Here is a 26,735-nt window from a genome sequence, read left to right on the forward strand (position 1 = left end):
TTAGTAAAAAATTTAAAATATATATACAAAAAGAAAACAAAGGTGGGAGTACTAGGAATTCCTGGTGTAGTATTAAGGAAATTGTTCCATGCCCTAGTACAAGTGGTGTTGGGAAAAAAAAGGTTCTGTACCTGAAGCACAGTGAGGTAGAAACAAGGAAAGGAAGAATTAGATAGACTACTGAGAAGTCATGTTCTGCAGGAGGCTCCAAATACTATTTATTTAGATAATTTATAACTTCCTTTTTTCTTGCTGGTGGAAACCCAAAGCAAGCTACAAAAATACCTACATTAAACAAGCAGCAGTTTCAACAAGCGACCTACAATCAAACCAATAGGCAAACAGAAAGAAAAAAATAAGAATCCTGGACAGGTTCTGAATCCACTGGCAGGCCAATCCAGGCAATGACCCCTGGGCTCTTGCCTTCGGCTGGTACCCAAAGTAGGGTTGCCATGTCCCTCTTTGCCACCAGCGGGTGGTTTTTGGGGCAGAGCCTGAGGAGGGTGGGGTTTGGGGAGGGACTTCAATGTCATAGAGTCCAATTGCCAAGGCAGCCATTTTCTCCAGGGGAACTGATCTCTATAAGCTGGAGATCAGTTGTAATAGTGGGAGATCTCCAGCTAGTACCTGGAGGTTGGCAACCCTCACCCAAAGGCCCACATCCTTGGCTATACCCAGCCTTTTTTTCCATTCAGAGAAGGAGGAACCAGAAACTGATGTGCAGCTTGCCAGATGTCCCCAACTAATTCTCTTCCTTTTTTTCAGGCACAGAAGCAGCACGCTGAACTTGAGGCTATCCTGACCATGAGGAAGGGAACGCGCCACAGCTAGCAGACACAGTGGATATGATTCCCAGTGGGTAGCCGTGTTAGTCTGTCTGCAGTAGTAGAAAAGGGCAGGAGTCCAGGAGCACCTTAAAGACTAACAAAAATATTTTCTGGTAGGGTAGGAGCTTTCGTGAGCCACAGCTTGGGGGTGTACACCTTCCCGCAGTATTTGGGGGTTGGGGGAGAGGGCGGGAGAAACCCGCTCCCCGCCCCCTCCCCCCTCTATTTCAGTCAACGCATCTGCCCCGTGCCTGGAGCCGCAGCCGGCCTCCCCTTCCCGCCTCGTGACCCTGGGCGCGGGCCGGGGGAGGGAAGCGGGGAGCACGTGCGTCTGACCGCCCCAGGGGCGCGGCAGGGCACGGCGGGCAGCGGGGGAGGGTAGGGAGGGAGGGGGCGCAGCAGCTTGCACGGCTTCCTCCTCCTGAGGAAAAAGGAACTTTTGGGCGCGCCCCCCCCCTCCCCGGCTTGGCGAGGCCCGCAGGGAAGCGCAGCGAGCGCAGAGCCCGGTTCGCGCCTCGGGCCCCTGCATGGGGCAGCAGCAGCGGCAGCCGCCGCCTCTCGCCCGGCTGCTAGGGGCAGCTGGAGGCCGGGGCGCGCGGGGCATGGCTGGCGGCGGGGGGCGCGTGGCGCGGGCGCGGGGCGGCGGCGGCGGCCCCTGCTGGGCGCTGCCCGCTCTGGTGGCGGCGGCGGCGTCCCTGTCTGCAGCGGCGCGCGCGCCGGGGGTCCCCTTCGCGCAGCCCATCAGCAACGTGGCGGTGAGCGGGGGGCGCGTGCTGGTGGCCAGCGGCCCCTGCGTCTTCCAGCTGGAGGCGACGCTGGCTCGGCCGCGCCGGCTCTCCTGCGTGGGGCGCCGCGACTCGGTCAACAAGATCCTGCTGCCCTACGGCGAGGGCGAGGGCGAGGGCGGGGGCGGCCGCCTGGTCACCTGCTGGACCCAGCCCAACGGCGTGTGCTACCGGGGCGGCCTGGGGGCCCCCGGCGGGCGGGTGGCGGTGCCGCCGGGGAGCAAGATGATGGACGAGTTGGTCAGCTGCTCGCCGCGGGGCTCCTCGGTGGGCAGGATGTTCCCCCGGGGCCCGGACTGGTTCCTGGCCATGGCCACCACCACCCTGAAGGAGGCCGCCGACAACTGCACGAGCGAGGAGACCAACGCCCTCCACGTCGTGCGGGACAGCGAGAGCCGAGTGGGCGAGGACGACCGGCTGACCGTGCCCCACAACCACTACTTCGTGGACGTCTTCCTGTGGAGGGAGCTGCTCTTCGCCCCCTGCTATCATGTCACCGACCCCGGCGTCCCGCCCCGCATGGTCGTCATCATCCCCCAGGACCCCCGGCGCTTGCGGTACAACCAGACGGCCTTGCAGTGCGCCGACAAAACCCGGATCCTCTCCTCCAGCCGGCTCATCCTGGGCGAGGGCCGGGCCTTCTGGATCGGGGTCTTCAGCTCCGGCGAGGCGCAAAGGACGCCCACCTCCACCGCCCTTTGCCTCTTCGGCCTGGAGCAGGTGCTGAAGGACGCTGAACGCTGCGAGGGCGCCTTCCCCGGACAGCTCCGCGACTGTGTGAGTAATCTCGGCGACCACGGAAAGATCGCCCTGCAGGGTCAGACCAAAACAGGTGTAGCTCAGCAGCCAGCCACATGTTTCGACAGTTCACCGCAGCCAGTGCAATCCTAAACCGAGCCATACCCTACTAAGCCTCTTGAGAGCGGCGGGTTTAGAAGGGAAGAAGGCTGTTTGGGATTGTGCTGATAAAGTATCCAATGTTTTTGAATTGATTTGAGCTTGTTTAGTCTACCCTGGAAATTAGGCCACTGTTTACAGCATGCAGAAGATTGTCGAAAGATTTCCAGGTGATTGGGGGCATATGAGAGCTCAGTGATTTTTCTAAAGCACCCCAAAGCACTGCACTTTCATTCTAACACTACCACCACCACCCTGAAGGGTGGGGGGGACTCTAATAGAAATACCTTTCATGGATCAAATACATTCTAATGATTTTGTTCATATTTCCACTGTTATGCATTCTAAACCAGATTACACCACAGGAGCCACAAATGTAACTGTTTCAGCACCTTGGCAATGATGAAATACCAGATTTGTGGAGTAAATTGAAATCAGTCTATCAAGGTCTCAAAGGGGTGGGGTGAATTATAATAATAAAGCAGTATTATAAAAAGGTCTCAAAGTGGTGAATTATAATATTAAAGCAATATTACAAAATCACATTAAAAATACTAATAACATATTAAACTCCGAAATCTACATACAGTTTGGCAGAAAATAATTATTTGTCTATTTCAACTTTTCCATTTTTACCAAGCATTTAAAAGAAATACTGGATCTTGGAACATACCAAGTATTATTACTTTAGTTATTTAGCTATTTATACCATACATTTCTCCCTAATGGGGACTCAAAGGCATTGGCAACATTGTCTTCCTCTCCTCCATTTTTTCCTCACAACAATAATCCTATGAGGTAGACTCAGGACTGTTGTTGTAATCCCATCAAAAACAGGCATTACCCATTCATCAGCACTTCTGACTGGTGTGATATAAGCTCAGTGATACTATCAGAGGCAGACTCTGGGGTTCTGGATCACAGGCTCCGCAGGGGACCCCTGCAAAAGCAGGCTATAGCTTTGTATTTGAAGTGTATATTTCCAGCTAAAGCGGACTCCCATAAAACCATTGTCCCAACTCTAAAATTATCTAACTGCAACCCTGTGTGGGCTTCAGTTTACTCATCCTCATCTTGCCCATTACTGCAGGCAGCTGTTTATGGAAGACCCCACTACACCTGATGCTGAGGAAGAGGAGAAATAAAATCCAGTGCCAAAGGCATATCAGTAACACCACACTCTTAATTCCTGAATGTTCTTACTCAGTAATGTGACATAGATGATAAAGAGAATGGAATACAAAGTGGAACCCAGTAGAACCATGTGGGATAATTCTCATGGAAAAGAGGGGTAGTCTTCCATCACTACTTCCTTGAACTATATGGTATAAATTAAACACCTATAAAACAGCATCCCTGATTCCTAACCCATGCAAGTTATTCAGAAGTATTCTATGGTTAATGGAATAGTTGGAAACTACTGAGAGACTGATGAAAATCAGCAGGTTCACGTTTCCCTGATTCTTCTCCCAGTATAAATCACATATCATGATAGTCAAAATGGTTTCTGTCCTGAAGTCAAATCAAATGGATCTGGATAGTCCATTTCAATCCAAAGTGATTAGAGGACATGTCAGTACTTTGGCCAGGGAATTGGACACATTTAATATTACGGCATTAGGAGGCTGCTTTTCTAAACAGTGGTCTTATGATAAGACTCTTTGAGGGTTAGACTTGCATAGTTAATCTTTGGCAGACTTGCTCTGGATGGTTTAGTGACCCTTTGCAGCTCTGTCATTCTAAGAACTCTACAGCTTGCAGTTAATTTGAACTAAATGTTAAGGTTATAATGGGAGGTGGATTGATGTGTAAAATAAATATTTGGGGAATAACTTTGACTATATGTCTGTCAAATAACATCATTTCCAATTTTTTCATTATTTTAAACCAATAATTACCAATAAAAATGGTAAATTTGATCTGTGCACAGTTTGCTGAGATGTCCCTTTCATGCTTCTCTACAAAAACATGTCTGCATGCTTACTTGCTCTCACACACACATAGAAAGAGTGAAGATTGCTCTTGGAATATTTCTTGCTTCATTGTGATTGCATTTGCATCTCTGAAAATGGTAACCTTTTGGCATTGGTGTACTGGATCTGTTCCTCCTTCTTGGACAGGTGATAGCTGCTGAAGTGTGTTATAAACAAATCGATGTGCTGCTTTCTACTGTAATTGATATTGAGCTAAATTATTTTGGTTCAAGAGACAGAGAACATTTAAAAAACAGTGCTTCTTTAGCCCTCACATTCAACAGAAACATGTTGACTGCCCAATAACTTTAACAACTTTATCTTCATTTGCTATCCAAGATGTCACACAATTTTACTTTTTTCTCACACAGCACAGGCTGGGACATGTTTACTGTGTTTTTGAATACGGACTGCTAAGAAATTCAGTGAAACCCTCATAAGTTGATTATTTCTATTGAAGATCACAGGACTGTCAAAAAGGCTTTTCTGGGTCTGGTACTGAATTTGTATTCATGACTGTTTTCGGGACATCTTATCCCTGGCTACATGATAGTTGCTTTGAGCTTGTGGCAATGAGTCCCCTGTGTTCCGCCACTGATATCTGTAAGTGTCCTATTTTAATATTTGCATATTAAGTGTCAGGGACCATGATGGTAAATGTATGCAGAGGAAGAAGCCATGTCTTACTACTGCTTGTGGTAGCAAACATTCATGTGGTCTTTGCACACACTGCATTATGATAGCATTGTTGTTGACTTTAGGTGCTGGGGAACACAGGCAGGATGGTGTTGCTGCAGTTGTCTTGTTTGGGGGCTTCCTAGAGGCACCTGGTTGGCCACTGTGGGAACGGACTGTTGGACTTGATGGGCCTTGGTCTGATCCAGCATAGCTTTTCTTATGTTCTTATGACTTAAAAAAAATTGACTTGTAATTCTTAGCAAATATGTATCTTTTATGCTGGAGAATTTATATTCTGTCAGAAGAATTTATAATTATTCTACTGGCAGAGTCCCTTGTAACCTGCATATTTTCTTTTAGCAATCTTGCCACTGTAAGAAATGTTAACCTCTCTTTTGAGATAATGAATTTTTACATGCTTAAGAGGTCAAAAGATGCAACTCAGAAGAAATAGAAGACAATCCAGCCAACGTTAAAAGCTTCTTAAAAATTGGGATTTTATTTTTCAGATACAACAGCAGTGTAAAACTAGTCTGTTACTTACAAAGAGAAAACAAATGCTCCTGAGAGTAAAACCCATTGAATAAATGGAGACTTGCTTTCAAATATACCTTTTCAGGATTTCTCCTGAAATCTGCTAAATGTATGGACAGATAAGCTTTTTAGGATTGCTGTTAGCATCTCACAGATGACACCCCATCTATACCTGACTTTCACAAACACATTGACACAAGTGTGAAGGAAATGGAAAACATGAGGTTATGTGCTTATAAATATCACTAGTATCAATGGAAGAACATTAACAGAGCAATTCAAAGCAGGTCTCCTGGAGAGGTGGAAGAACATGTAAAAAATTAGATGCGTTTTTTTTAAAGAAGTCATAATACAGTGTAGCCCAGCCTTTAAATTCATTTTCAATATTTGATTATCTGAGACAAAAATATTCTGTAAACTATACAGTAAAGCCTAAAAATATGACTCACAGGCTTGGTTTAGATATCACAATACCCAAACTTGATTTGCTATTCTGTGATAGACTCTGCGGTAAGCCTCGGGTTCCAGTGTACCCTCCCATCTTTGATGTTCCAGTTCCCTTCCTTCCTCTTTCCCTTTTTAGTTTGCCTCCATAAGTAAAATATAGTTTATGAATAAACAAAACTGTCCACTTCTAACTGTTTTATCCAAATTCTTATTTCCTTGTGGCTCAAATGGTCCATGAGTTTATTTAAGCATTCCTGAACCACATACTTGTGCTTAGATCTAGGAGTTATGATCATGTGGGAGTAGGGTTGCCGACTCCGGTTTGGGGAATACCTGAAGATTTTGGGGGCGGACCCTGAGGAGGGCGAGGTTTGGGGAGGGGAGGGACTTCAATGCCATAGAGTCCAATTGCCAAAGCATCCATTTTTCCCAGGTTAACTGATCTCTATCGGCTGGAGATCAGTTGTAATAGTGGAAGATCTTCAGCTATTACCTGGAGGTTGGCAACCCTATGTGGGAGTGTGCTTCTGAGCATTTATCTGTAGTTGGATGGGAAACTTCTTACATAAATATCATGTGCAATTTGCCATCTCAGAGCAAAAGTGGTGATAGTGCACATATACCCCTATAAACAAAACTGAAACACAACTGATAGGCTTACTGGAATGCAATGTAGTGGAGGTGGTTGAATTCAATAACTCCCTCTTTCCCTCTATACAGCTGACTGGTAGGGCTTTCTCTTTTTAAAAAAGTGTTACATGCATGCAGGTCCTGGTACTCTCCATCATTTTACAGACTGAATGGTAGACAAGTACTTGAATGGATGGGTTGCAGGGATAAGCGCAGAAGATTAGACCAAAGCTGTGGCGTCCAATTAAAGAATCTCTTCCGATTATAAAACATTGCTGTTCCTTTTTTCTGTGTCATACTGTAGCACAGAGCTTATTGAGGATAGGAATTATAGTTTCCTAAAATTACACTTTAACTCTGAACTTTTTGTAATAGACCAGTAATCTAAATAGTTTTCCCGTTGTTAAATTCTTTCATATATTTATAACCTGCAGCACTTTAACTTTCACCTTCTTTTAAACTAAACAGGCACAATTCAACACATTCATAGCTAGTATGAATATTCTGGTGACCTAAGAGCATGATATTGTGGTGGGAGTGGCATGTATAGCTGCAACTCATGATCAGAGGGGAAGTATGATAATGAGGCATGGTTGTTATCTATATGAATGCTCACAGTGTTCCCAAGAGTGAAGGGTTGTGCATTTTCTGACCTCCTTCCCCAATCTCCTGATTCCTGTTTAGCATTGGAACACAATATTTTTACTTACCAGAGTATGCTCCGTTTTTTTTCTTTATATATTGGACATCAGTTTTTGGGGCTGAACTCAAAGAATAATCTGTGAATGACTACTGCATGCATGTATGTGATAAGAGACTAATTAAGTATCTATACTTTGCTACAATGCATTATTTTATTTTAAAAAGAAGAATAAACAAACAAAAACACTTTTAAAAGGACATACTATTAATTGAAATGAAATGATGCATTTCAAAATTTGTATTCTAGACTCCAGCGGTGCTCCCAGAAGCTAGCGATATTTTCTTGAAAACAACGCATGATTGACTTATGTATATTCATATTTTTCTCATGTGTTTGATTTTTCAGCGGAACATAACACAACCAGTTAACAACTCACCATTTCTGAATCACTCTGATTTAGTATCAGTTTATGCCACTGTGATTCTGAAAACACCTGTTTTGTTTTTGGGAACAGGAAGTGGACAGTTATTGAAGGTAGGTGGATTATGATTTATTTTAAGAATCATTGTTTAATCAGTACATATATTCTTTCTCTTATTTTACATGTTAAGGCTGCATCTACATGGAGTGTATGAAAACACTCCCCTGCCAGAGCAGTAGCAGCAGCAGCACGTAGTGTGGGAGCAGATGGGAACAGCATCCACATGGGGTATTCCTGCATTCCAAGTGGGGACAAATCCCTGTGTGGAAACAGCCTAGGTCCCAACAATATGTTTATCCTTGTTATTTAGTGTTTCTTCCTATGAGAAACTGCAGCATTAATATTAAAAACCCAAGGTCTGTATACAGTTGCTAAATGAGCATGCAAAGATTCTACATGAACAGTCATTTATTTCAGTGGCAAAACTTGGTTCTGTACATGCCTCCTGCACTGAAGTAAACAGTGAAGTATTTACAGGAAGGGAAGGTTCATGTGTATACCATACCCTGAGTTGGCAATCGTCATAATAATAATAATAATAATAGCTGGATTAGTCTGAAAAGTAGCTCTGGCCCCAGCACGGACAATGTATCACTGAACATTAATTTATTCCATACCATAGTACCGTATTTTCCTTGGTAAAATTATGATCAGATGAAACATTTATAATAAAACTTTTTCTCTTCCTTCCTTGCTTAGGAAGAGTATTAGCTTATTCATCCATTTCTTCCACTCACCTATTGAGTAGCATTGCCCCCGCTGAGCACTTTAAAAGCAGCTACATTTGTCCCTACATGAAGAACAGAAACACGTATGTGTATTGCTTGCAATGCCTCAGTGAAATAGCTCTGCATGGTGTTTAACATGGAACACTGTGCTAATATTAATGCTAATAATATCTAGCAAATATATGATCATATTTAGAACAGACAAGTGGGGACCTACAAGGAACTTGCAGGGCTGGGGAGCCGCAGAGATGGTGGAGGTCATGGAGCCACTCCGGGCTAATGGTGGCAATGGTGTGGGTGGGGGGGACAGGGAGCCTGGCAGTGATGGTGGGGGGGGGGGAGTCAGGCCCAGTGGTGATGAGAAAGCCAGGAGCTGCGGTGTGACCAACAATGGATGTGTCAAGGGTGCTAGGAGCCACAGTGAGCCCAGCAGCAGCAGTAGCTGTTGAGGGCCACCTGGCTTTGACAGCACCTGGGAGAAAGCCACCTGGCATCAGCAGCAGATGTAGAGGGCTGCTGTTTCACTAAGAGGCCAACCAGATGCCCACAAGGCCTACAAGCAGGGCACGGAGGCCAGAGTCTGTCTCATTATTTTGGACACCATGGTTAATAGCCATTGGTGGACCTATCTCCATGAATTTTGTATAATCCCCTTTTAAAACCAACTAGACTTGTAGGCATTGCTTCATCTTGTGGCAGTGAATATCCTTAAGTTAATTACTTCTTTCTTTCTTTGATTAGTGAAGAAGTTCTTCCTTTTGCCAGTCTTAAATTTACTTCCCATCAAAAAAAAAGGAATATAACCAGGTCAATTTCCCACTCTGCCCATGGAAGCTTGTGTAAAGGAAAAGCACTCTGCGTTTCCTTTTGCTACAATACTGCACAACATTGGCTCAAAAACATTGGCTCAGGCTTCAGCCTAGCTAGCAGAATTTAATATCAAACCTTTGAGGGCAAAGACCAGCCCCTAGCAAATGCATTTCAAAGCTCTGTTGAAAGACTGTGAGGGGGGGGGTGAAGGAGCTCACTCTCAACTACCTCCCCTTTGAAGCTCCCTCACTGATTGCAGGCCATAACCGCCCATCTGTCTCCAAGGTGACACATCTGTCACACCTTAGTTATCGCTGACTCTGGGAACTCCTGGTGATTTGCGTTCACTGCAGGGATGCAGCTCACCTCATGTCTTCAAAGAGTTAGATGGTGACATGACAAATATTACCTTTCTTTATTGTTTTCCTGACAACTTCATTGGTTGACTGATCACCAGCTGATGTATTCGGTAGGTATAAGAATAAACCTCCTTTGATATAGAATTATGGAGTTTTGGGGACACGCTGGCGTGACCTCATGCTGCATCACTCTGCGATCCTTTTGCCCCAGGGAGAAGGGGCAAGATGGGACCGATCCTTACATTTGGAAATCCGGTAACAGCTTAGTAGCAAATCCTTTTGTCTCTGTAACCTCTTGTAAGCCTCGCCTATTGCTTAAGAATTAATGTGTAGTTAGCGATTGTTAGACTTTCTTGTTTTCATGCTATTTTGCTTCCACGAATATTTTACTTTCTGTAATGAGCACATTTCTTTAGAATAAATCTTTGACTTTACTTTAAAGTCTGTGAAACCTTTGTTTGGGGTCTCAGGGCTAAATCTAAGTGCCTGAGTGTGTGTGTGGAAACCACCTACCTTTTGTAACGTTTGTTGACAGCTACCCTCCCCTGACAGAGTCTCTACTCTGCAGGGCTGGCGCGGTCGTTTGGTCTTTTGGAAACTAGCTGGGGTAGAGTTGCTCTCAGCTCCTCCCTGTTAAGGCTAAACCTTTTGGAACTGAGAGCTGGTGGCAGAAACTACCTACACTGTGCTTTAGGGGGAATTCTGAAGTTCAGTGGAAGATTTTGAGGTTTTCTTAGGAAAATATTTGGCAACTTTTGACCCAAAGAGGAATCGGCTTGCTGGAGAGTAGGCCGGACCTCCTCTGCAGCTTGGACTTATCACAATTGGTGACCTTGGACTTATCACAATGTGACAAACCTAGCTTACCTCACAAGGTTGTTGTTGTAAGAACAAAATGGAAAAAGTGACAATAATGCAAAACATTGCTTTGGGTCTTGTTAGGGAGAAAAGTTGGATATATAAAATAGTACCTATATCCCATAAAGGCTAGAAACTACAAGAAGTATTGTCAGCAGAGTGGATGGAGATGAATAGAGCAAGAAGGGGACTGACTCCTAAATGAGTGTTTGCAAGCATGTTATAGATAACTGTTATGTGTCTTGTTCTTTTAGGTTACTCTTGATGAGAAAATGAGGCCAGGTTGCCCAGACATTTTGTATGAAATTGAAGAAGAAACACCAATTTTCTACAAACTTGAATTTGACCCTCTGGATAAGAACTTCATCTATCTACCATCTAATAAAAAGGTTTGTTGAGTACTGGACAATTATGTCAATTGAACACAGCTGAGTATCAAATTTCACCAGGACTGAATCCACAGAAGGTTTTTTTTCTCCTGTGGTGGTCATGTTGCTTGTGTTATTGTTGGTCATTCTGCACTTGCAGTGGAGATTCCACGCAGCACAGAGTAATCTGTTTTCCCATCATCATTAGTCATGATTTCCCTTTCACACCAGATGCATACTGAACCCACCCTCCCGGCTGTCATGCCACCCTCATGATTCTCTGCCGTCCCTTAAAAAAAAAACACTTTGGTATATGCCCAGTACTGCTCAAGAGTAGTAAAATTCTACATCCCCTTTTAATAAAGTCATGCATTCACTCAGTTGCAGTGCTAAACAAGACGCTGGTTCCTATGCTCTCCCCCTCTTCCAACTGGTGCTAATTCCCATCCTTCCATCACCCTATATTCAGGAATTTCACTGTGAAAGTGCAGGGGTGAAGGGGCCTTTTCCTTTCATTCCAGCAGAAGGCATACTTTCTCTTTTGGTTACCAGAAGATCATATTGACAGCATCATGCTGGGAAACATCTCTCCCCCCCTCCCCCCCCCGGCTTTTGAAACAAAGGAGGTTATTTGTGGGAACAACAGGTTGTTCATGGCATGTGCAGAAATTAATGACAACATCACGCAGAATTTTTTTTAATGCATGTCAGGTGGCTTAAACAGGCAAAATCCTCAGTGTGAAATTAGCCCTGGCCAGATCCTTGTTATCTGGTCCAGAAAATCTATTGCAAGGTTTTGCTGTGGCTCAAAACAGAACAGAGCAGAAATTTGGTTATCTGCTGCAGTGATTACTGGTAAGCTGAGACCCTAAACTCTACAAGTAACTTAAAAAAATGTTTTGATACAATTGCTCATCAGAACAAGCAAGTTATTTACCATAGAAAGGGGCATCAGTTATATGTGTTTGCTGTTGTGTAACCCGCTGACTGGCATAAAGGCATGACATTCTAAATAGGGGAAAAAACTTTTTGGTTGCTGATGATTTGTAACCATTCCTATGTTTATTGGGATAATGGAAATATCATTTGATCTTTTCCAAAGGATGAACAGGAATTTATAAAAACTACTGCTTTCTCTGTTTCAGCTCTGGAGAGTACAAACTGCAAACTGCAGTAAGTATATTTCCTGTAAAGGATGTTTATCTGCAATGGACCCATACTGTGGATGGTGTCATTTGAAAAAGAGGTATTCTTTTTATCTTTAAGATCAATTAATAATTCTGTATTATCATTAATCTTTCATTTTTAATAGCTTGAGGCTATATTCAGAGGTTTTTTGTATAAAGCCATTTATGCATTCTTGAATGCAGTAATTCGTAATGAGGCAACTCATATTAATGACAATGTAAACTTTTTCCTAGGCCCTCCCAGGAAAGTTGTCTGTGCTCTTTGGCTGGGCCCACTGGCAGAATTCTGGGGACCAATCACTGTGATTTGTGTTGCCAGATCCAGGTTGGGGAACTCTTGCAGATTTGGGGATGGGGCCTGGGGAGGACAGGGACCTCAGTGGGTTTCAGTGCCATAGAGTCCACCCTCCAAAGCATCCATTTTCTCCAGGGAAACTGACCTCTGTAGTCTGGAGATGAGCTGTAATTCCAGGTGATTCTCCAGGCCCCACCTGGAGGCTGGCATCCCTAGATATTCTGCACACATTCATTGAAATAAATAAGAACTGCACTATGTCTCTCATAGAATCATACAGTTGGAAGGGACCACCAGGGTCATCTAGTCCAACCCCCTGCACAATGCAGGAAATTCACAAGTACCCGCCACACCCCCAGTGACCCATACTCCATGCCCAGAAGATGGCCAAGGTGCCCTCCTTCTCATCATCTGCCTAAGGCCATAGAATCAGCATTGCTGACACATGGCCATCTAGCCTCTGCTTAAAAACCTCCAGGGAAGGAGAGCTTACCACCTCCTGAGGAAGCCTGTTCCACTGAGGAACTGCTCTAACAGTTAGAAAATTTTCCCTAATGTCTAGACAGAAACTTTTGATTTAATTTCAACCCATTGGTTCTGGTCCGACCTTCTGGGGCAACAGAAAAAAACCTCAGCACCATCCTCTATATGACAGTCCTTCAAGTACTTGAAGATGGTTATCACATCCCCCTCAGTCTTCTCCTCTTCAGGCTAAACATACCCAGCTTCTTCAACCTTTCCACATAGGACTTGGTCTCCAGACCCCTCACCATCTTTGTTGCCCTCCTCTGGACACTTTCCAGCTTGTCTACGTCCTTCTTAAATTACGGTGCCCAAAATTGCGGTTGCATAGCTTCCATTAAATTCAAAGAGATTTCTGCAGAAGTAGTCCTCAGTGAACTGTGCTACTGATCTGCTGCAGCTTCTCCAACTGCCACAGTGAGGATGCCTGTATGGCTTTCATGTCCCCTTCTTGTTCAGTGGATGAAATTTAAGGGAGGGGATGAGAGATGTGATGACCAGAAAAATTTGGAAGGAAGCCCCCAGATTTTTTAATGTTTTATTCCGAGGACTTAAAACAAATCAAACAAAAATGGAGCACAAAGAAAAACTTCCTGTTAAATATTTTTTCGTTTGGAATTAGTGAAATGTTTTTAGGACAAGGTTTTACTCATTCAGAATGAGCAGTAGGAAGATTATAATGCAAGACAATCTACACAACTTGTAGATAATGATCTTGCCTGTATGTACTGAAAACATCGACAATATATACTCAGGCATCTATTTAATGTTTAAAGATGAATATTTTTGTCCACAATATACTACTCAGTAGTTCAATGTTTTCAGTATTATAAAATTCTGCTTAATTTCCAGATACTCTGCGAACCCTATTATGAATGTAATAGCTTGTTTCTACCCAACTTTTATGTTTTTCTTACATCTCAGATAGCAAAAATGAAGATAAATGTGCTCTTTGTCTGTCTTAGTATCAGGTGTATTTGCAATTTTACCTGCAGAAAACTAAGCCAGTTAAATTTCATAAATATTTCAAAAGGTCCAAGTTTATATGCTGACTATTTAAAATGATGTATTTTATGTTGTTAAAGCTGTATAATAAATTTTGGTTTAATAAAAAATAAGAGATTTATATATCTCTGTTTTTTTAATGTCTCCATGGCTTCAAAATCTCCAGAAATTTTATATCTTTAGGAAGATTTTCAGATTTATGGAGCAACCCATCTAGAATAGCTCTCTGTGTGCCTTTCTTGATAAGACTAGTGTTTGATATCCAGTGCAGTATAATAGTTCAGGGTGTTAGACTATACCTGGGGTGACCCATGTTCAAAGTCCTGCTCATCATAAAACTCACTGGGCAACCCTGGACCAGTCACTCTCTCTTAGTCTAACTTACCTTGCAGAATTGTTTTGGGGATAAAATAGAGGAAGGGAGAGCAACATATACCACCTTGAGCTTCTTGGAGAGATGGTGGGGGAAATATACTAAATTGATTATGGATGATATAGTCAAGAGGGCACAATTAGGGTGGAACACAACAGTGGAACTGAAAATAACATAAACATACATGAACACATGAAGCTGCCTTATACTGAATCAGACCCTTGGTCCATCAAAGTCAGTATTGTCTACTCAGACTGTCAGCAGCTCTCCAGGGTCAAGCATATAGAAGGCCCCACTGGCTTCTGTAAAGGTAGGTCCTGTCTCACTAACCTCTTAGAGTTTTTTGAAAGTGTCAATAAGCATGTGGACAGGAATTTGCCTGTGGACATTGTGTATTTGGATTTCCAGAAGGCTTTTGACAAAGTCCCCCACCAAAGACTGCTAAGCAAACTTCATAGTCATGGAATAAGACAAGTCCTCTTATGGATTGAGAGCTGGCTGAAAAATAGGAAGCAGAGAGTAGGAATCAATGGTCAGTTCTCCCAATGGAGGGATGTGAGCAGTGGGGTCCCTCAGGGATCTGTGTTGGGACCGGTGCTTTTCAACCTGTTTATCAATGACCTGGAGTTGGGATTGAACAGCGAAGTAGCCAAGTTTGCAGAGGACACCAAATTATTTAGGGTGGTTAAAATAAAATCGGACTGTGAAGAGCTTCAAAAGGATCTCTACAAACTGGAAGAATGGGTATTAAAATGGCAAATGAGATTCATTGTGAGCAAGTGTAAAGTGATGCATATTGGGGCAAAAAATCCCAACTTCACATATACACTTATGGGATCTGTACTGGCAGCGACAGACCAAGAAAGGGATCTCGGGGTGGTAGTGGATAGCTCGTTGAAGATGTCAACCCATTGTGTGGCTGCTGTAAAAAAGGCAAATTCCATGCTGGCCATAATTAGATGAGGAATTGAGAATAAAACTGCTGATATCATACTGCCATTGTACAAATCTATGGTGAGACCACACTTGGAATACTGTGTACAGTTCTGGTCACCACACCTAAAAAAATATTACAGAGCTTGAGAAGGTGCAGAAAAGAGCAACCAAAATGATTAGGGGACTAGAGCAACTGCCCTATGAGGAGCGGTTAAAACACTTAGGGCTGTTTAGCTTGGAAAGAAGGCGGCTGAGGGGAGACATGATAGAGATCTATAAAATTATGCATGGTTTGGAGAGAGTGGACAGGGAGATGTTTTTCTCCCTCTCCCATAATACTAGAACACGGGTTCATCTGCTGAAGCTGGAGGGTGAGAGATTCAAAACAGATAAAAGGAAGTATTTTTTCACACAACGCATAGTTAAATTGTGGAACTCCCTGCCCCAAAATGTGGTGATGAAGGGATATTCACGGCTACTAGTTAAAATGAATACTGGTCATGATACATACCTATTCTCTCCAAGATCAGATGAGCATGCCTATTATCTTGGGTACTGTGGAACACAGGCAGGATGCTGCTGCTGCAGTTGTCTTGTTTGGGGGCTTCCTAGAGGCACCTGGTTGGCCACTGTGGGAATGGACTGCTGGACTTGATGGGCCTTGGTCTGATCCAACAGGGCTTTTCTTATGTTCAGGGTCTCAGGCAGAGGTCTTTCACATCACCCACTTGCCTAGTCCCTTTAACTGGAGATACCGGGGATTGAACCTGGGGCCTTCTGCATGCCAAGCAGAAGCTCTACCACTGAGCTACAGCCCCTCCCCAGCTTTGTGAAGTTCCTTATCGTTAGCCATTATGACGTGAACAGCTACACTGTTTCACATCATTTGCTGGGTCACAAGTAAAATAAGTAATCTGACTCCTGGCAGGTTGGCTCTGGGGAGAGAATTCAAACTAGGTGACTCTTTGGTCTAGTCTAGTAGGGTTCTCTTTATGTTCCTAACGCCAAACCTCCAAAACTTCAAACTCTGTTCTCTATACTTTCTCAGCCTTCAAGGGCCAATGATACCTCAACCATGTGTTTTAGACCCAGTAAAAGCTTTGATTTAATTTTGAAATCAGGAGGGGAAAATATTGAATTTCCTATCAGGGCAGCAACAGTGAGTTGAGCAGATAACAGAAATGTATATCAAGATGGATGGTCATAGCTGGGCTAGTGCAATACAAATAAATCAGATTTCTATATAAAATGGCAGTCCATTTTTATCATACATGTATATTTGGATTTACTTCAGGTGCACTTTAAAAGAAGAATGTTCAAATAACTCGAGGAACTGGGTAGACATTTCAGAAGGAGCTGATAAATGCCTGAAAATCCACATATCTGGTACTTACAGAGGTGTGGTATGTTATAAATACATTTTATTTTTGTTTGATTATTGATGGTGTAAGGTAATTATTCATAGGCATTCTTCATAGTTGATGGTAGTTAACTTGCAGAACCTTTTATTGAAGCCTTATCTCATTACTTCAGTCTGCTAAATAAATCATAAGAGTTATAGGGTTTTTCCCCTAAACTTGGTGTCTTTTTTCCTGGTCTTGTTATCTAGCAGTATACCCACACACTTATTCTGTGTGTATGTGTATGCACACACCCTGGGGCATTGGTTTTTCTGTGCTAGTATGCCAGGAGTGGCGTAACTGTGGTTCACATGCAAGTGTGGACTTCACAAGCAGGTGATGGAGAGCTTCCTGTGTGAGCCACGTTTGCTGAGGTCAGGATGCTGCTTCAGCTATTCTTGCAGCGTAAGAATTTATCTGTTGCATTTAAATTGTGCTGCTAGTTGTATTGGAAAAAATCTGTATTAAATAAGGCAGTGACTTCTGCAGTGCCACAATTTCCCATTGTTTCACTCAGGACAATCCTGTGCACACTTACCTGGCAATAAGTTGCATGGAATACAGTGGATCTTAGGGCCAAACTAGAGGATACCTCATCCCCTAGTCCACCTTGGGGATACTGTGCCATTTTAGAATTGGTATTTTAACTCTTCAGAGTACTGTGGGTGCTTAATCCTGCTGGGGATTATGGGGCTCCTCTTGCCTCCACCATTTTCAAGAGGATCTGTTTTCAGCAGGATTTGGCCTGTGCAGCATTTTGAAACATTAAAAACCCTCTAAAATGTGTCTTTGTGGCATTCTCAGTGATGTGATATAATCTAGTATGGCCCTTAGTTCTGAGTAATTCTGCATAGGCTTGCACTGTTTATCGCTTTTTATTTCAAAATATTCCTATGTATTAACACATATGTTAAATCATTGATGGGTGAAGGATAAGGCCTCTGTTAGAGCAGCAAGTTTTATGAAGCAGCTCTTCCCTCCTGTTTGTGATGGAATGGAATCCTCTTGTCAGTAATGACATGAATGGCCCCCCATGCTGGCAGTCTTTCCAGTGACCACGTGCCTTGGAGCATTAGTACGAATACAGATATATTTTAAAATGGAATTAAATGGAGTTACAGTACAATCCTATGCAGAGTTACTCCAGTTTAATTCCACTGATGTCATTGTTTTTAGACTGACATAACTATGCATGGGATTGTGCTATTAATCTTGCTAATCAATATTGTACAGTTCTTATTTTATTCTCTTTGAAGTTTCTCTAGTCTGTCTTCCTAGAGATGAAAAAATATGGTAATCACTTTTGTTTCTAGATTACTGTGACTTCAGTTGGAAATTTTTCAGACCTTTCTGAAACTTATTTCAGTTGCAAGGTGGTTAATGCACAGAGCAACAAAACTCTTTGTGAAAATAAGAGTCAAGATATCCTAACTTGTTCCTGTTCTCTACATTCTGAAGCTGTAACTGACAAAGGTAAGTTTATTTAACATTTTACCTATGCCATGTGACACTTTCTCTGTCCTTGATTTTGCCTGACAACAAAAGAGTCTTCATTTGCACAAAGCAGTCAATAAAATAACGCTTATAGTAACAAAAACATTTATTTTCCCCCTCTATTTCACTTTTACATATGTATTCTCAGCATCAGAAATGTAAACACTTGTATTGTAAGGGCATTTAATATAAGTTGGCTACCCAAAGTCCTAATGGCAGGTCTTCCCCAGGCCAACCATTTTCATCTGTGCCCTTCTAGACCAGAGGTTCTTTACATTTTATATCTTATGTCCCACCGATCAGTCTGTCAAAGAACCTGGGTCCCACCCTGATAGAAACAAGATGCCCACTTCTTCTGAGAAGGACATTGATAGGTTTACAGTCATTCTGTTATTTGTCATTTACGGTAAATTTCAAGGACGCAGTAGCATTGTTAGGAGTAAAAACATTTTATATGGTTTTAATGGATAATCCCTGGCAGGATGTGACACACCCAAGACATTTGCTGGTAGGCAAGGGGAGCTGGGAATTAGAAGAAACTCTGTATGTCCAAGGTTACTATTAGTATGCCAAAAGATCGTGGACGCATAATCTGTGTCAAGTAGGGTCGGCAGGAGACAGCACCAGTACACTTGCTGGTGGACATGGGAATGGAGGAAGAGTGATACTTAATACTTGTTATGAAACCCTGCGCCCTACCTAGACTGCTCCACATTGCACTGGTGGTGGTATATGTACCACCAGCTGAGAATCACTGTTCTGGATAACCTCCTCATAGAAGAAATAGCGAGGAAGTGACCAAGCATACGCAGGATGTGCCACCTGCACATTTCCTGTATTATTTCTTATTTACTGCACTTGCCAAAGGAAGGCAGAGGCTTTCAACTTCAACCAATTACAAGCATGCTGATAGCAATGAGTACAGTGATCAACTTCTTATTCTGTCAGGACTCTTGTTTGTTCCTTTAAGTGCTGCTTGACAGATAAAATTTGTCAGCTGAAAATTTTCCTGGCATTGAGGTACAATGAGAAAATGTAGAGCTGTTGATGTTTGGGTATGTCAAGCAGCTATTACTGGCATAGGAATGCTTCCAGGAAATAAAGCTGGCATCTCCACAAGTGAGTTAGGGAGTAAATAGATTTGGCATGCCCTTGTGCTGTAGCCACTCTGATCTGCCCCAGGCCATCTTGTTTTTGACTCCTGTTATGTATTTTATCTGGAACTGTGCAGTGGTAATCCCCCCACCCCCAGTCCTTAGCTCTTACAGTTGTACTTCTCTGGGTACTACAACTATATTATTATAAATTCTTTCTAATGCGTATTTTGAATAAATAATCCTGTTGCTAGATCTCCCAGGCAGGAGGCAAGAGGTTTCTGGGTTCTTCAGAAGAGCTTTAGGCCAGCAAAAGGACTGGAAAGCCTTTTCTGATTTCAGTTTGGAGAAGCAAATCCTAAGGACTGCCACTTTCTCTTATTATTTCTGTCTCAGGATAGAACTAGTGGTAAAAAAAGGCTGAAAAATCACTGAGCAGGAGGAGATTACTTAACCTTTTCCTTTGCCTGCTGTTTTTCATTTGCATCATTTCCTCCAGCTATTACCATCCCTGCCCCCCCCCAGTTGGCTTGAAGACTGGAAATATGGCTGGGGGGGGGACACAGTCTGGGTAGGACTAAACACTTTTCTCCTGCCTGTTGATTGCCCTCCTGCAAATCTACCCTGTGTCTCATTACCTTTAACCAGCACGTGCATGTTTGCTGATGTAACAGTCACTTTTACCCCACCCCCACCCCAATTTCTTCCTTTTCAAACTGGCAGAGGAGGAGAGGCTGTAAGGATGGGAAGAAAATTTCACACTAGCGGATTTACTAAACTACACCAGACTAGTTCTACTCTATGCTAAGGAGGAAGTTACTGTCTACGTAGTCTTGGAAGTCAATATAGAGATGTGCAGTTAGTTGGTAACTAATCAAAACTTGAGCCAGATATACCTTGTTCTTTAATATAATTTTTGTAACTGAGTGTGGTGTATTGGTTTAAGTGTCAGATTTGGATCTGAGAGACCCATGTTTGAATCCCCACTGTACTGTGGCAGCTGGCTGGCTGACCTCGGGCCTGCCGCTATCTTGGAGCCTAGTCTACCTCACTGGTTTGTTATTATGAGGATTACATGGTGGGTAATGTTGTAAACTCCTTTGGGTCCCCCTTAGGAGAAAAGTGATATATAAATAAAAATAAAATAAATAACTGGAATGGGAAAATCTAATGACTGTTGGTCCTATTCAGAAACATTTGGATCTGGCAGTTAGTGTGCCACATGGGCATCTGGCATAGAGTTGAAGAAGGCCAGAGGGAAGGGTTAAGTGAGGAGAGTGCACCTCAGCAAATGTGCAGTACAGGTCACTGTTAATGTTAACATCCAGAGGCAATAGGAACCCTCATAGCTTGCTACTTGGATGATTGCTCTTTTAAGTCTGTCTTTTTAAAATTGTTGTTTACGTGAGTTGCTGGCTTGAGGGGACATCTGTGATTTGACTGTGTGTAAGCAAGCTGTTTGCTGTTTGCCGTAATCTGAAAAAAACACAGGAAACCCTCAAAAAAAAAAAGGTGAGCAACAACCACAAATGATGCTATTTGTAAAGGGAGGAGAAAAAGTGATGTGGTCAGGAAGTCAAGTTGCATCAAAAAGTCCGTGTGGAGAACCCCTACCTATAGATTATTTTTCTTACCTCTCCATTTTTTAAGTTTTCACGTGCCAGGCCAGAAGAGACTACCAAACACAAACTCGCCCATGTTTCTCTAATTTCCTGTATTGTATCTTGGGGGTTGGATTTTAATAATTGTAAGCCACTTTGGAAGCTAGTCACAGTTAAAAAGTGAAGTATAATGAATAAATAAATAATATAAAAGAAAGGACAAAAAGTCATTTTTGTTTAATTGGTTCTAAGTTTAAATTGGTTATTTTCTAAATTAACAGTATTTATATCTAACATATTCCTTTAAAATCCCCTTTTCTGGTTTTTTGCAGTTCAAGTATTGCTTATTTCTGGCTCTCAGAATTTATCAGAAGTATTTGAATTTAACCACTGCTCTTTAAAGAAAACGTAAGATATATTTACTAATGTATTTTGTGTGGGTTTATGAAGAGGGATGTGGCATTGTAAAGCTTCCTCAGTGTGGTGCAGGTTGTGAGTCTGACTTTCTGCTGTTACCACAGAAGTTTGTAGCCATATGTCAATGGGTAGTGGCAGGTCAGGGCAAAATAAAACACACAGGACTAGGGAGTGAATCCTCAGTGCCCAGGGTAACCAGCAGCCACCAGCCCCTCTGGCTAGCCCTTCAACTGGGAGTGTGAGGAACCAAATTTCTAGCCCTACTGGGTGTTAATCAAGACACTTGCAAAAATGTTCCAAAAATAATTACTTTAGCAACTGTGGCCACAACAGGCCAGGCTACTGGGTTTAGATTGAAGCCCCCAAACCCAAATAACACCACAGAAGATTAATTAATGGGGTTTATTAAAAGAAATGTGCAAAAGTGTGGTTTGCAACATTTTGAACCATAGGCGTAAATTATGGGGGGGCATGGGGGCTCAATGCCCCCCCTGAACTTGGCCGGGGAGGGCACAGCTCCCCCTGGCAAACAGTGCCCACATGAGGGGCTCAGTTACAATGGCAGCTGAAGTGGCCGCCCCCTTTGCCAGCAAGACCCCGTCAGCTTCATGAACAATTCCCCTCAGGTCTGCTGGAACGAAGGAACCCCAAGCTGGCTCCCCGATGCTGACAGCTCCGTCTCCCTGCTGGCGAGTATTGTGGAGGGGGGCCTCCACCGCCCAGAGCCGGCCCATGCAGCCCTTTTGATGCTCATTGTGGCCAAGGGCCCTGGCAGGACTTCCCGGAAAGGAGCAGGAAAAGCTGGGAGGTGGAGGACCGCCCAGAGGGGACAGCAGCTCAGGGAAGAGGGACGCGCCCATTTGCGAAGACTGGGGGCCTGGCCCTACTCAGAGCTGCTCAGCTTCAATGGCACAATGTGCCCCGATAGAAGCCGGGAAAGACAGGGGCTTTCCCCCCCACCTCCCAGACTGAGCCTCTCCCTTGCTGCCTTTGGGCAACTTGCCTCCACTTGTCCCCGCCTTGCAGAAGCAGCAATTCAGTGCCCTTAATGGGAAGATTAACAAGCAAATTAACAGAAAAGATGAACAAGTCGTTCAGTGCCCTTTACGGGAAGATTAACAAGCAAACGGGAGGGGAGGGGGAGCTTCAGAGGTGCAAGTGCAGCAGACACTCCTGGGGGGGGGGGCTCTGAGAAGGCGAAGGAGGGCCGTGGCTCAGTGGCAGAGTGTCTGCTTGGCATGCAGAAGGTCCCAGGTTCAATCCCCAGCATCTCCAGTTAAAGGGATCAAGCAGGTAGGTGATGTGAAAGACCTCTGCTTGAGACCCTGGGAGCCGCTGCCGGTCTGAGTAGACGTCACTGACTTTGATGGACCAAGGCTCTGATTCAGCATAAGGCAAATAAAAGGAAGTATTCCTTCACACAATGCATAGTTAAATTGTGGAATTCCCTGTCCCAGTCTTTAGATTATCTTCCTGATAACCCATGCAATTGTGTAAATTCATTTTTGATATATTTCTAGATGTTTAGAATGTGGAAACTCTGGCTGCACCTGGGATGCCAGAGAACAAATATGTGTCTCCTCTGATGTGACCTGCAAACAAAAGGTAAGATTTTTGAGGAAGTTAAAGCACTACACAGATGAACAGCATTATTTGATGAACAGTTGATTTTTTAAGTGATTTGACATAAGACAATATTTTCACTTTTTCAGATTGACTGTGCCATGCTTCTCAATGCTTCAGATGACAAATATACTGCACAAAGTTTGAAGGTCAGCTAATGTTCTGAAATTGATGTGAATTATACAAGGATTGATAGGAAAAGACACTCACCCATGTCTCTGTTTTTCCAAGTAATTGTCTCTCATCTGAAGCACCAACTGCTTAGCCTTATTCTTCCCATCATGAAGGGGAGGGTGAGAAAGCGCCACGAGGAGGGACACTGGGCAGACTTCAAAAAGTGTGTGTGTGTGGGGGGGGTGTTACTTACTCGCTTCTTTTTATCATTATCCCCAGCTCATCCTTGGCCTAGTTTTTAACTGCTGCTTCTCTTGGGCACATTCCCTATCCCTATATCTCTGGCCTCTGCCGTCATTCTCCACTACTATTTCTGCTTCTAAAGTTGAGATCTAAAAAGTTTCTCATTTGCCCTTGCTTTTGCCAGATTCTGCCAGACACCATGTCTGGAGAAGAGTGTTTGTTAGGGATATGGTGATGAAAGCTTTGTTTATGCTGATATGTATTGAGTCTGGAGGACTGCTCATGATGCAAGAATTCTGATGATCACATGTGGTCACAACTGCTTCCTCATTCATTTCAGTGAAGGGATCAAGTCTACATGTGCATTCCTTTGTACACAAGCTTGTTGAGTGATCTTGAGCCAGTCATTCTCTCTCTGTTTGACCTACCTCATAGGGTTGCTGTGAGGATAAAATGGGGGAAGGGAGAACCATGTATGCCTCATTTAGCTCTTTGGAGGAAGGATAACAATCAACTTGTACAGTAAATAGAAAAATAAGTATGAGTTCATTCTCTGTATTTACTTCATTTATGCCTTGCCTTTCTCCAGTGGGGACCCAAAGCAGATTATATCATTCTCTTCTTCTAAACTTTATCCTCACAGCAACAATCCTGTGAGGTAGATTACGCTGAGTGTGTGTGACTGGCCTAAAGTTACCCAGCAAGCTTCCATGGCTGAGTGGACAGTCAGCAGATATTGCCATGGCTGAGTGGGGATTCAAACCTTAGATTCTCAGATCCTTGTTCAACACTCTAACCCAGGGGTGTCAAACATAAAGCCCATGGGCCAGATCCAACCCCTTGAGTGCTCTTATCCGGCCCGCTAGCCAGCAGAGGCAGCCACCCCCCCCCTCACTCTCGATCTGGGCTGGCAAGGCCTGGCCTGGCCCAACCAAGTGGCATTTATGTCATATCTGGCCCTTGTAACAATTGAGTTCAACACCCCTGCTCTAACCAGTACACCAAATTGGCCCTGCTGTACACAGAGTGTTTAAAGAATTTAAATTATTTGTTTTATTCATTACCATTCTATCCTGCCTTTCTTTCAAGAACTTCAGGACAGTAAATAGTGTCTCCCCCAATTAACTGATAATAAAGTAATAACATCCAAATGTAAACCAACACTTGAACAAATAGCAGCAATACAAGTTAGTAAACATTTAAGAAGGTGAAGAAAAGAAATATGAAGTAGGTGTCTCAACCACCTAGTCTTCAAAGGGCTTCTCAAGGAACTGGCATTTTTAGGTATTCAAATTGGACTGGTTACAATATCTTCTAGTTGACAAGATATTACTGAACATATCTGTTTTCTTGCTCTCTTCTTCTCACTTTCAAGTTCAGATTTACTTCTGTTGCTAATTGTAAATGGTCATTTTGGCATTTGAGGGTGATGAGGTTGTTGAAGCATTGAAATAAGTTCTCACGTTATGAGAAGTGAGAAATCAGAAGAAGTACGTGGTACTGTGCATTACCTTCTCTGAATGAAACTGTCATCATACTTCTTGCTTGGACTTGTAACATGTAAATTGTCACTCAGAACTTAAATTGTCCTTTGAGAACATAATTCCATTGTTGCTGTGTTGTTTATGACAGGCAGAGAACTGTCATACCAAGTGATTTGAGCCGGCAGTGTTCAGAAATTTGAATATCTGTGGCATGACCCACCCAAACTTCAGCATTTGAAAGTCTCATTGATTTTCCTTGGAAGTACAAAAGAAGCAGATTCCTGACTTCCCTAATGAACTAATTAAGATTTAAAGAAAAACATTTAAAGTTAGGTGACTCATTCCCCAGATTTCTACTGAACATTGTCCCAGATTTAATCTTGTTTATTTCTATTATAACATTAAATGTTAACTGTAATTGTACATGTTTCAACATATTTTGTCCTCTTTTTAAACAATAAAATAAAAAAAATCCATTTTTATAGAAAATTATTTCCTGCTAAATACCACATACAAAAGGATTTTTGCCTTTTCCCTCCTCCTCAGGATGGCACACATATACACACCCTGTGCCATATCTCAAATGGAACAGAAAATCCTTCAGTCTCAATAATAATTTGCTATATGGCATGACATAAGAGTAGCTGTTTCAGGAACACAAGACCAAAGCCAAAGGTAGTTGCATAGTTTTGGGGATCATGGTCTCTAGTTTAAGATTTCAGCGTTCCATACTTGCAAATATCCAAGTCATTGAAGGCATGACTGAAAATTTAAAACAAGAGAATAAAAGAATTACATTGTTTTCAAGCCGTAGAACCTTGAATAGTAAAGTCTCTTTTTGAGTAACTGTGAAAAAAACTTGAATATAGATATGTATCAGTAGATGCCTGTGGCATTATGCTTCCTGTTGATGGCTATAATTTTCTTTTAAACGATAAATATCAAAATGTGGTTGAAATTATATCAGATCTCGCAGCCTTTGCTCCTGAGAAACTGACCGAAAATTCTTCAGTTTAAAAGTTTCATGACAGAAACAAAGAATCAAACTGATTTTGTGAAGTGTTCAAACATAGTTTGATTCTTTGTTTCTCTCATGGATATGGCTACATTTGATGTGACTTGAACTGCATTTTGGCATTTGTGTCATTCAAGAGAGGGCTGATACAGTTTATTAACAGTTACCAAGGTCAGTGATGGTAGCCATGTTGGTCCATTGCTCCAAAAACAAAATAAAGGGATGTATTATTTACAGGATGGACTTTAAATTATTTATGATATATTGAAAATATTTTAGCTGAGAGTTGTAGCTGACAACTCATGTTCTGTCTCTTTGGGGCCTGTCTTCTGGTAGGGTACCAGTCTAGCATTGTCAGCCTGTTTCTTTACATTATTTGGTGGTGATTTTAGATTTAAGAATACATGATACAAATCCCTCAGGTTGATGTCCATGTTGAAGGAACTGAAACAAAAGGATTGTATCAGAAGCTGGCTGTAGGCGATGGATTGTGCAGTGTGTTCTGGAAGATGGTTGGAAGAGACTCAGCTGCTAATTTAAAAAAGAAGGTTATAAATCCGTGCCTGTGTTTTAAAATTTAATTCCAATCCATGGATATTTAAATATAGTTTTACTTTCTTTGTCATAGCCCATGAACATTAGTCCCATTGGACCTATGTGGATATCAACATTAGGCAAAAGTGAATTTCTGGTCAAAGGAGAAAATTTCACAGCATCAAATATTGTGATGGAGATAAGTGGAACTAGTAGCTGCAAACCAGATAAGTGAGTTAAAATAATGTCGTCAGTTGTTTGTCTTTAAAATGTACGTATTATATTGCATTCAGTTATTAGCCCTACAGTCAGTAAAATATTTGAAATTATTATTAGGGTATAGAAAAGACATTGTCTTCCAATGGAGTGGTTGAGCCTCT

The 26,735-nt window shown here is 42.7% G+C and overlaps 1 protein-coding gene across 1 annotated transcript in view; it reads left to right on the plus strand.

Moving 5' to 3' along the window:
* The first annotated feature begins 1,354 nt into the window (after positions 1 to 1,354).
* Positions 1,355 to 26,735, plus strand: part of PLXNC1 (plexin C1) — a 67,562-nt gene continuing 42,181 nt past the window's right edge. The window contains exons 1-10 of the mRNA XM_056846525.1: positions 1,355 to 2,389; positions 7,820 to 7,948; positions 10,905 to 11,039; positions 12,164 to 12,264; positions 16,631 to 16,739; positions 18,050 to 18,209; positions 21,258 to 21,333; positions 22,863 to 22,947; positions 23,055 to 23,114; positions 26,450 to 26,586. Coding sequence (XP_056702503.1) covers positions 1,355 to 2,389; positions 7,820 to 7,948; positions 10,905 to 11,039; positions 12,164 to 12,264; positions 16,631 to 16,739; positions 18,050 to 18,209; positions 21,258 to 21,333; positions 22,863 to 22,947; positions 23,055 to 23,114; positions 26,450 to 26,586 — 2,027 coding nt within the window. The remainder of the gene's footprint in view (positions 2,390 to 7,819; positions 7,949 to 10,904; positions 11,040 to 12,163; positions 12,265 to 16,630; positions 16,740 to 18,049; positions 18,210 to 21,257; positions 21,334 to 22,862; positions 22,948 to 23,054; positions 23,115 to 26,449; positions 26,587 to 26,735) is intronic.

Source organism: Euleptes europaea, chromosome 3, assembly GCF_029931775.1.
Source record: "Euleptes europaea isolate rEulEur1 chromosome 3, rEulEur1.hap1, whole genome shotgun sequence".
Taxonomy (NCBI): Eukaryota; Metazoa; Chordata; class Lepidosauria; order Squamata; family Sphaerodactylidae; genus Euleptes; species Euleptes europaea.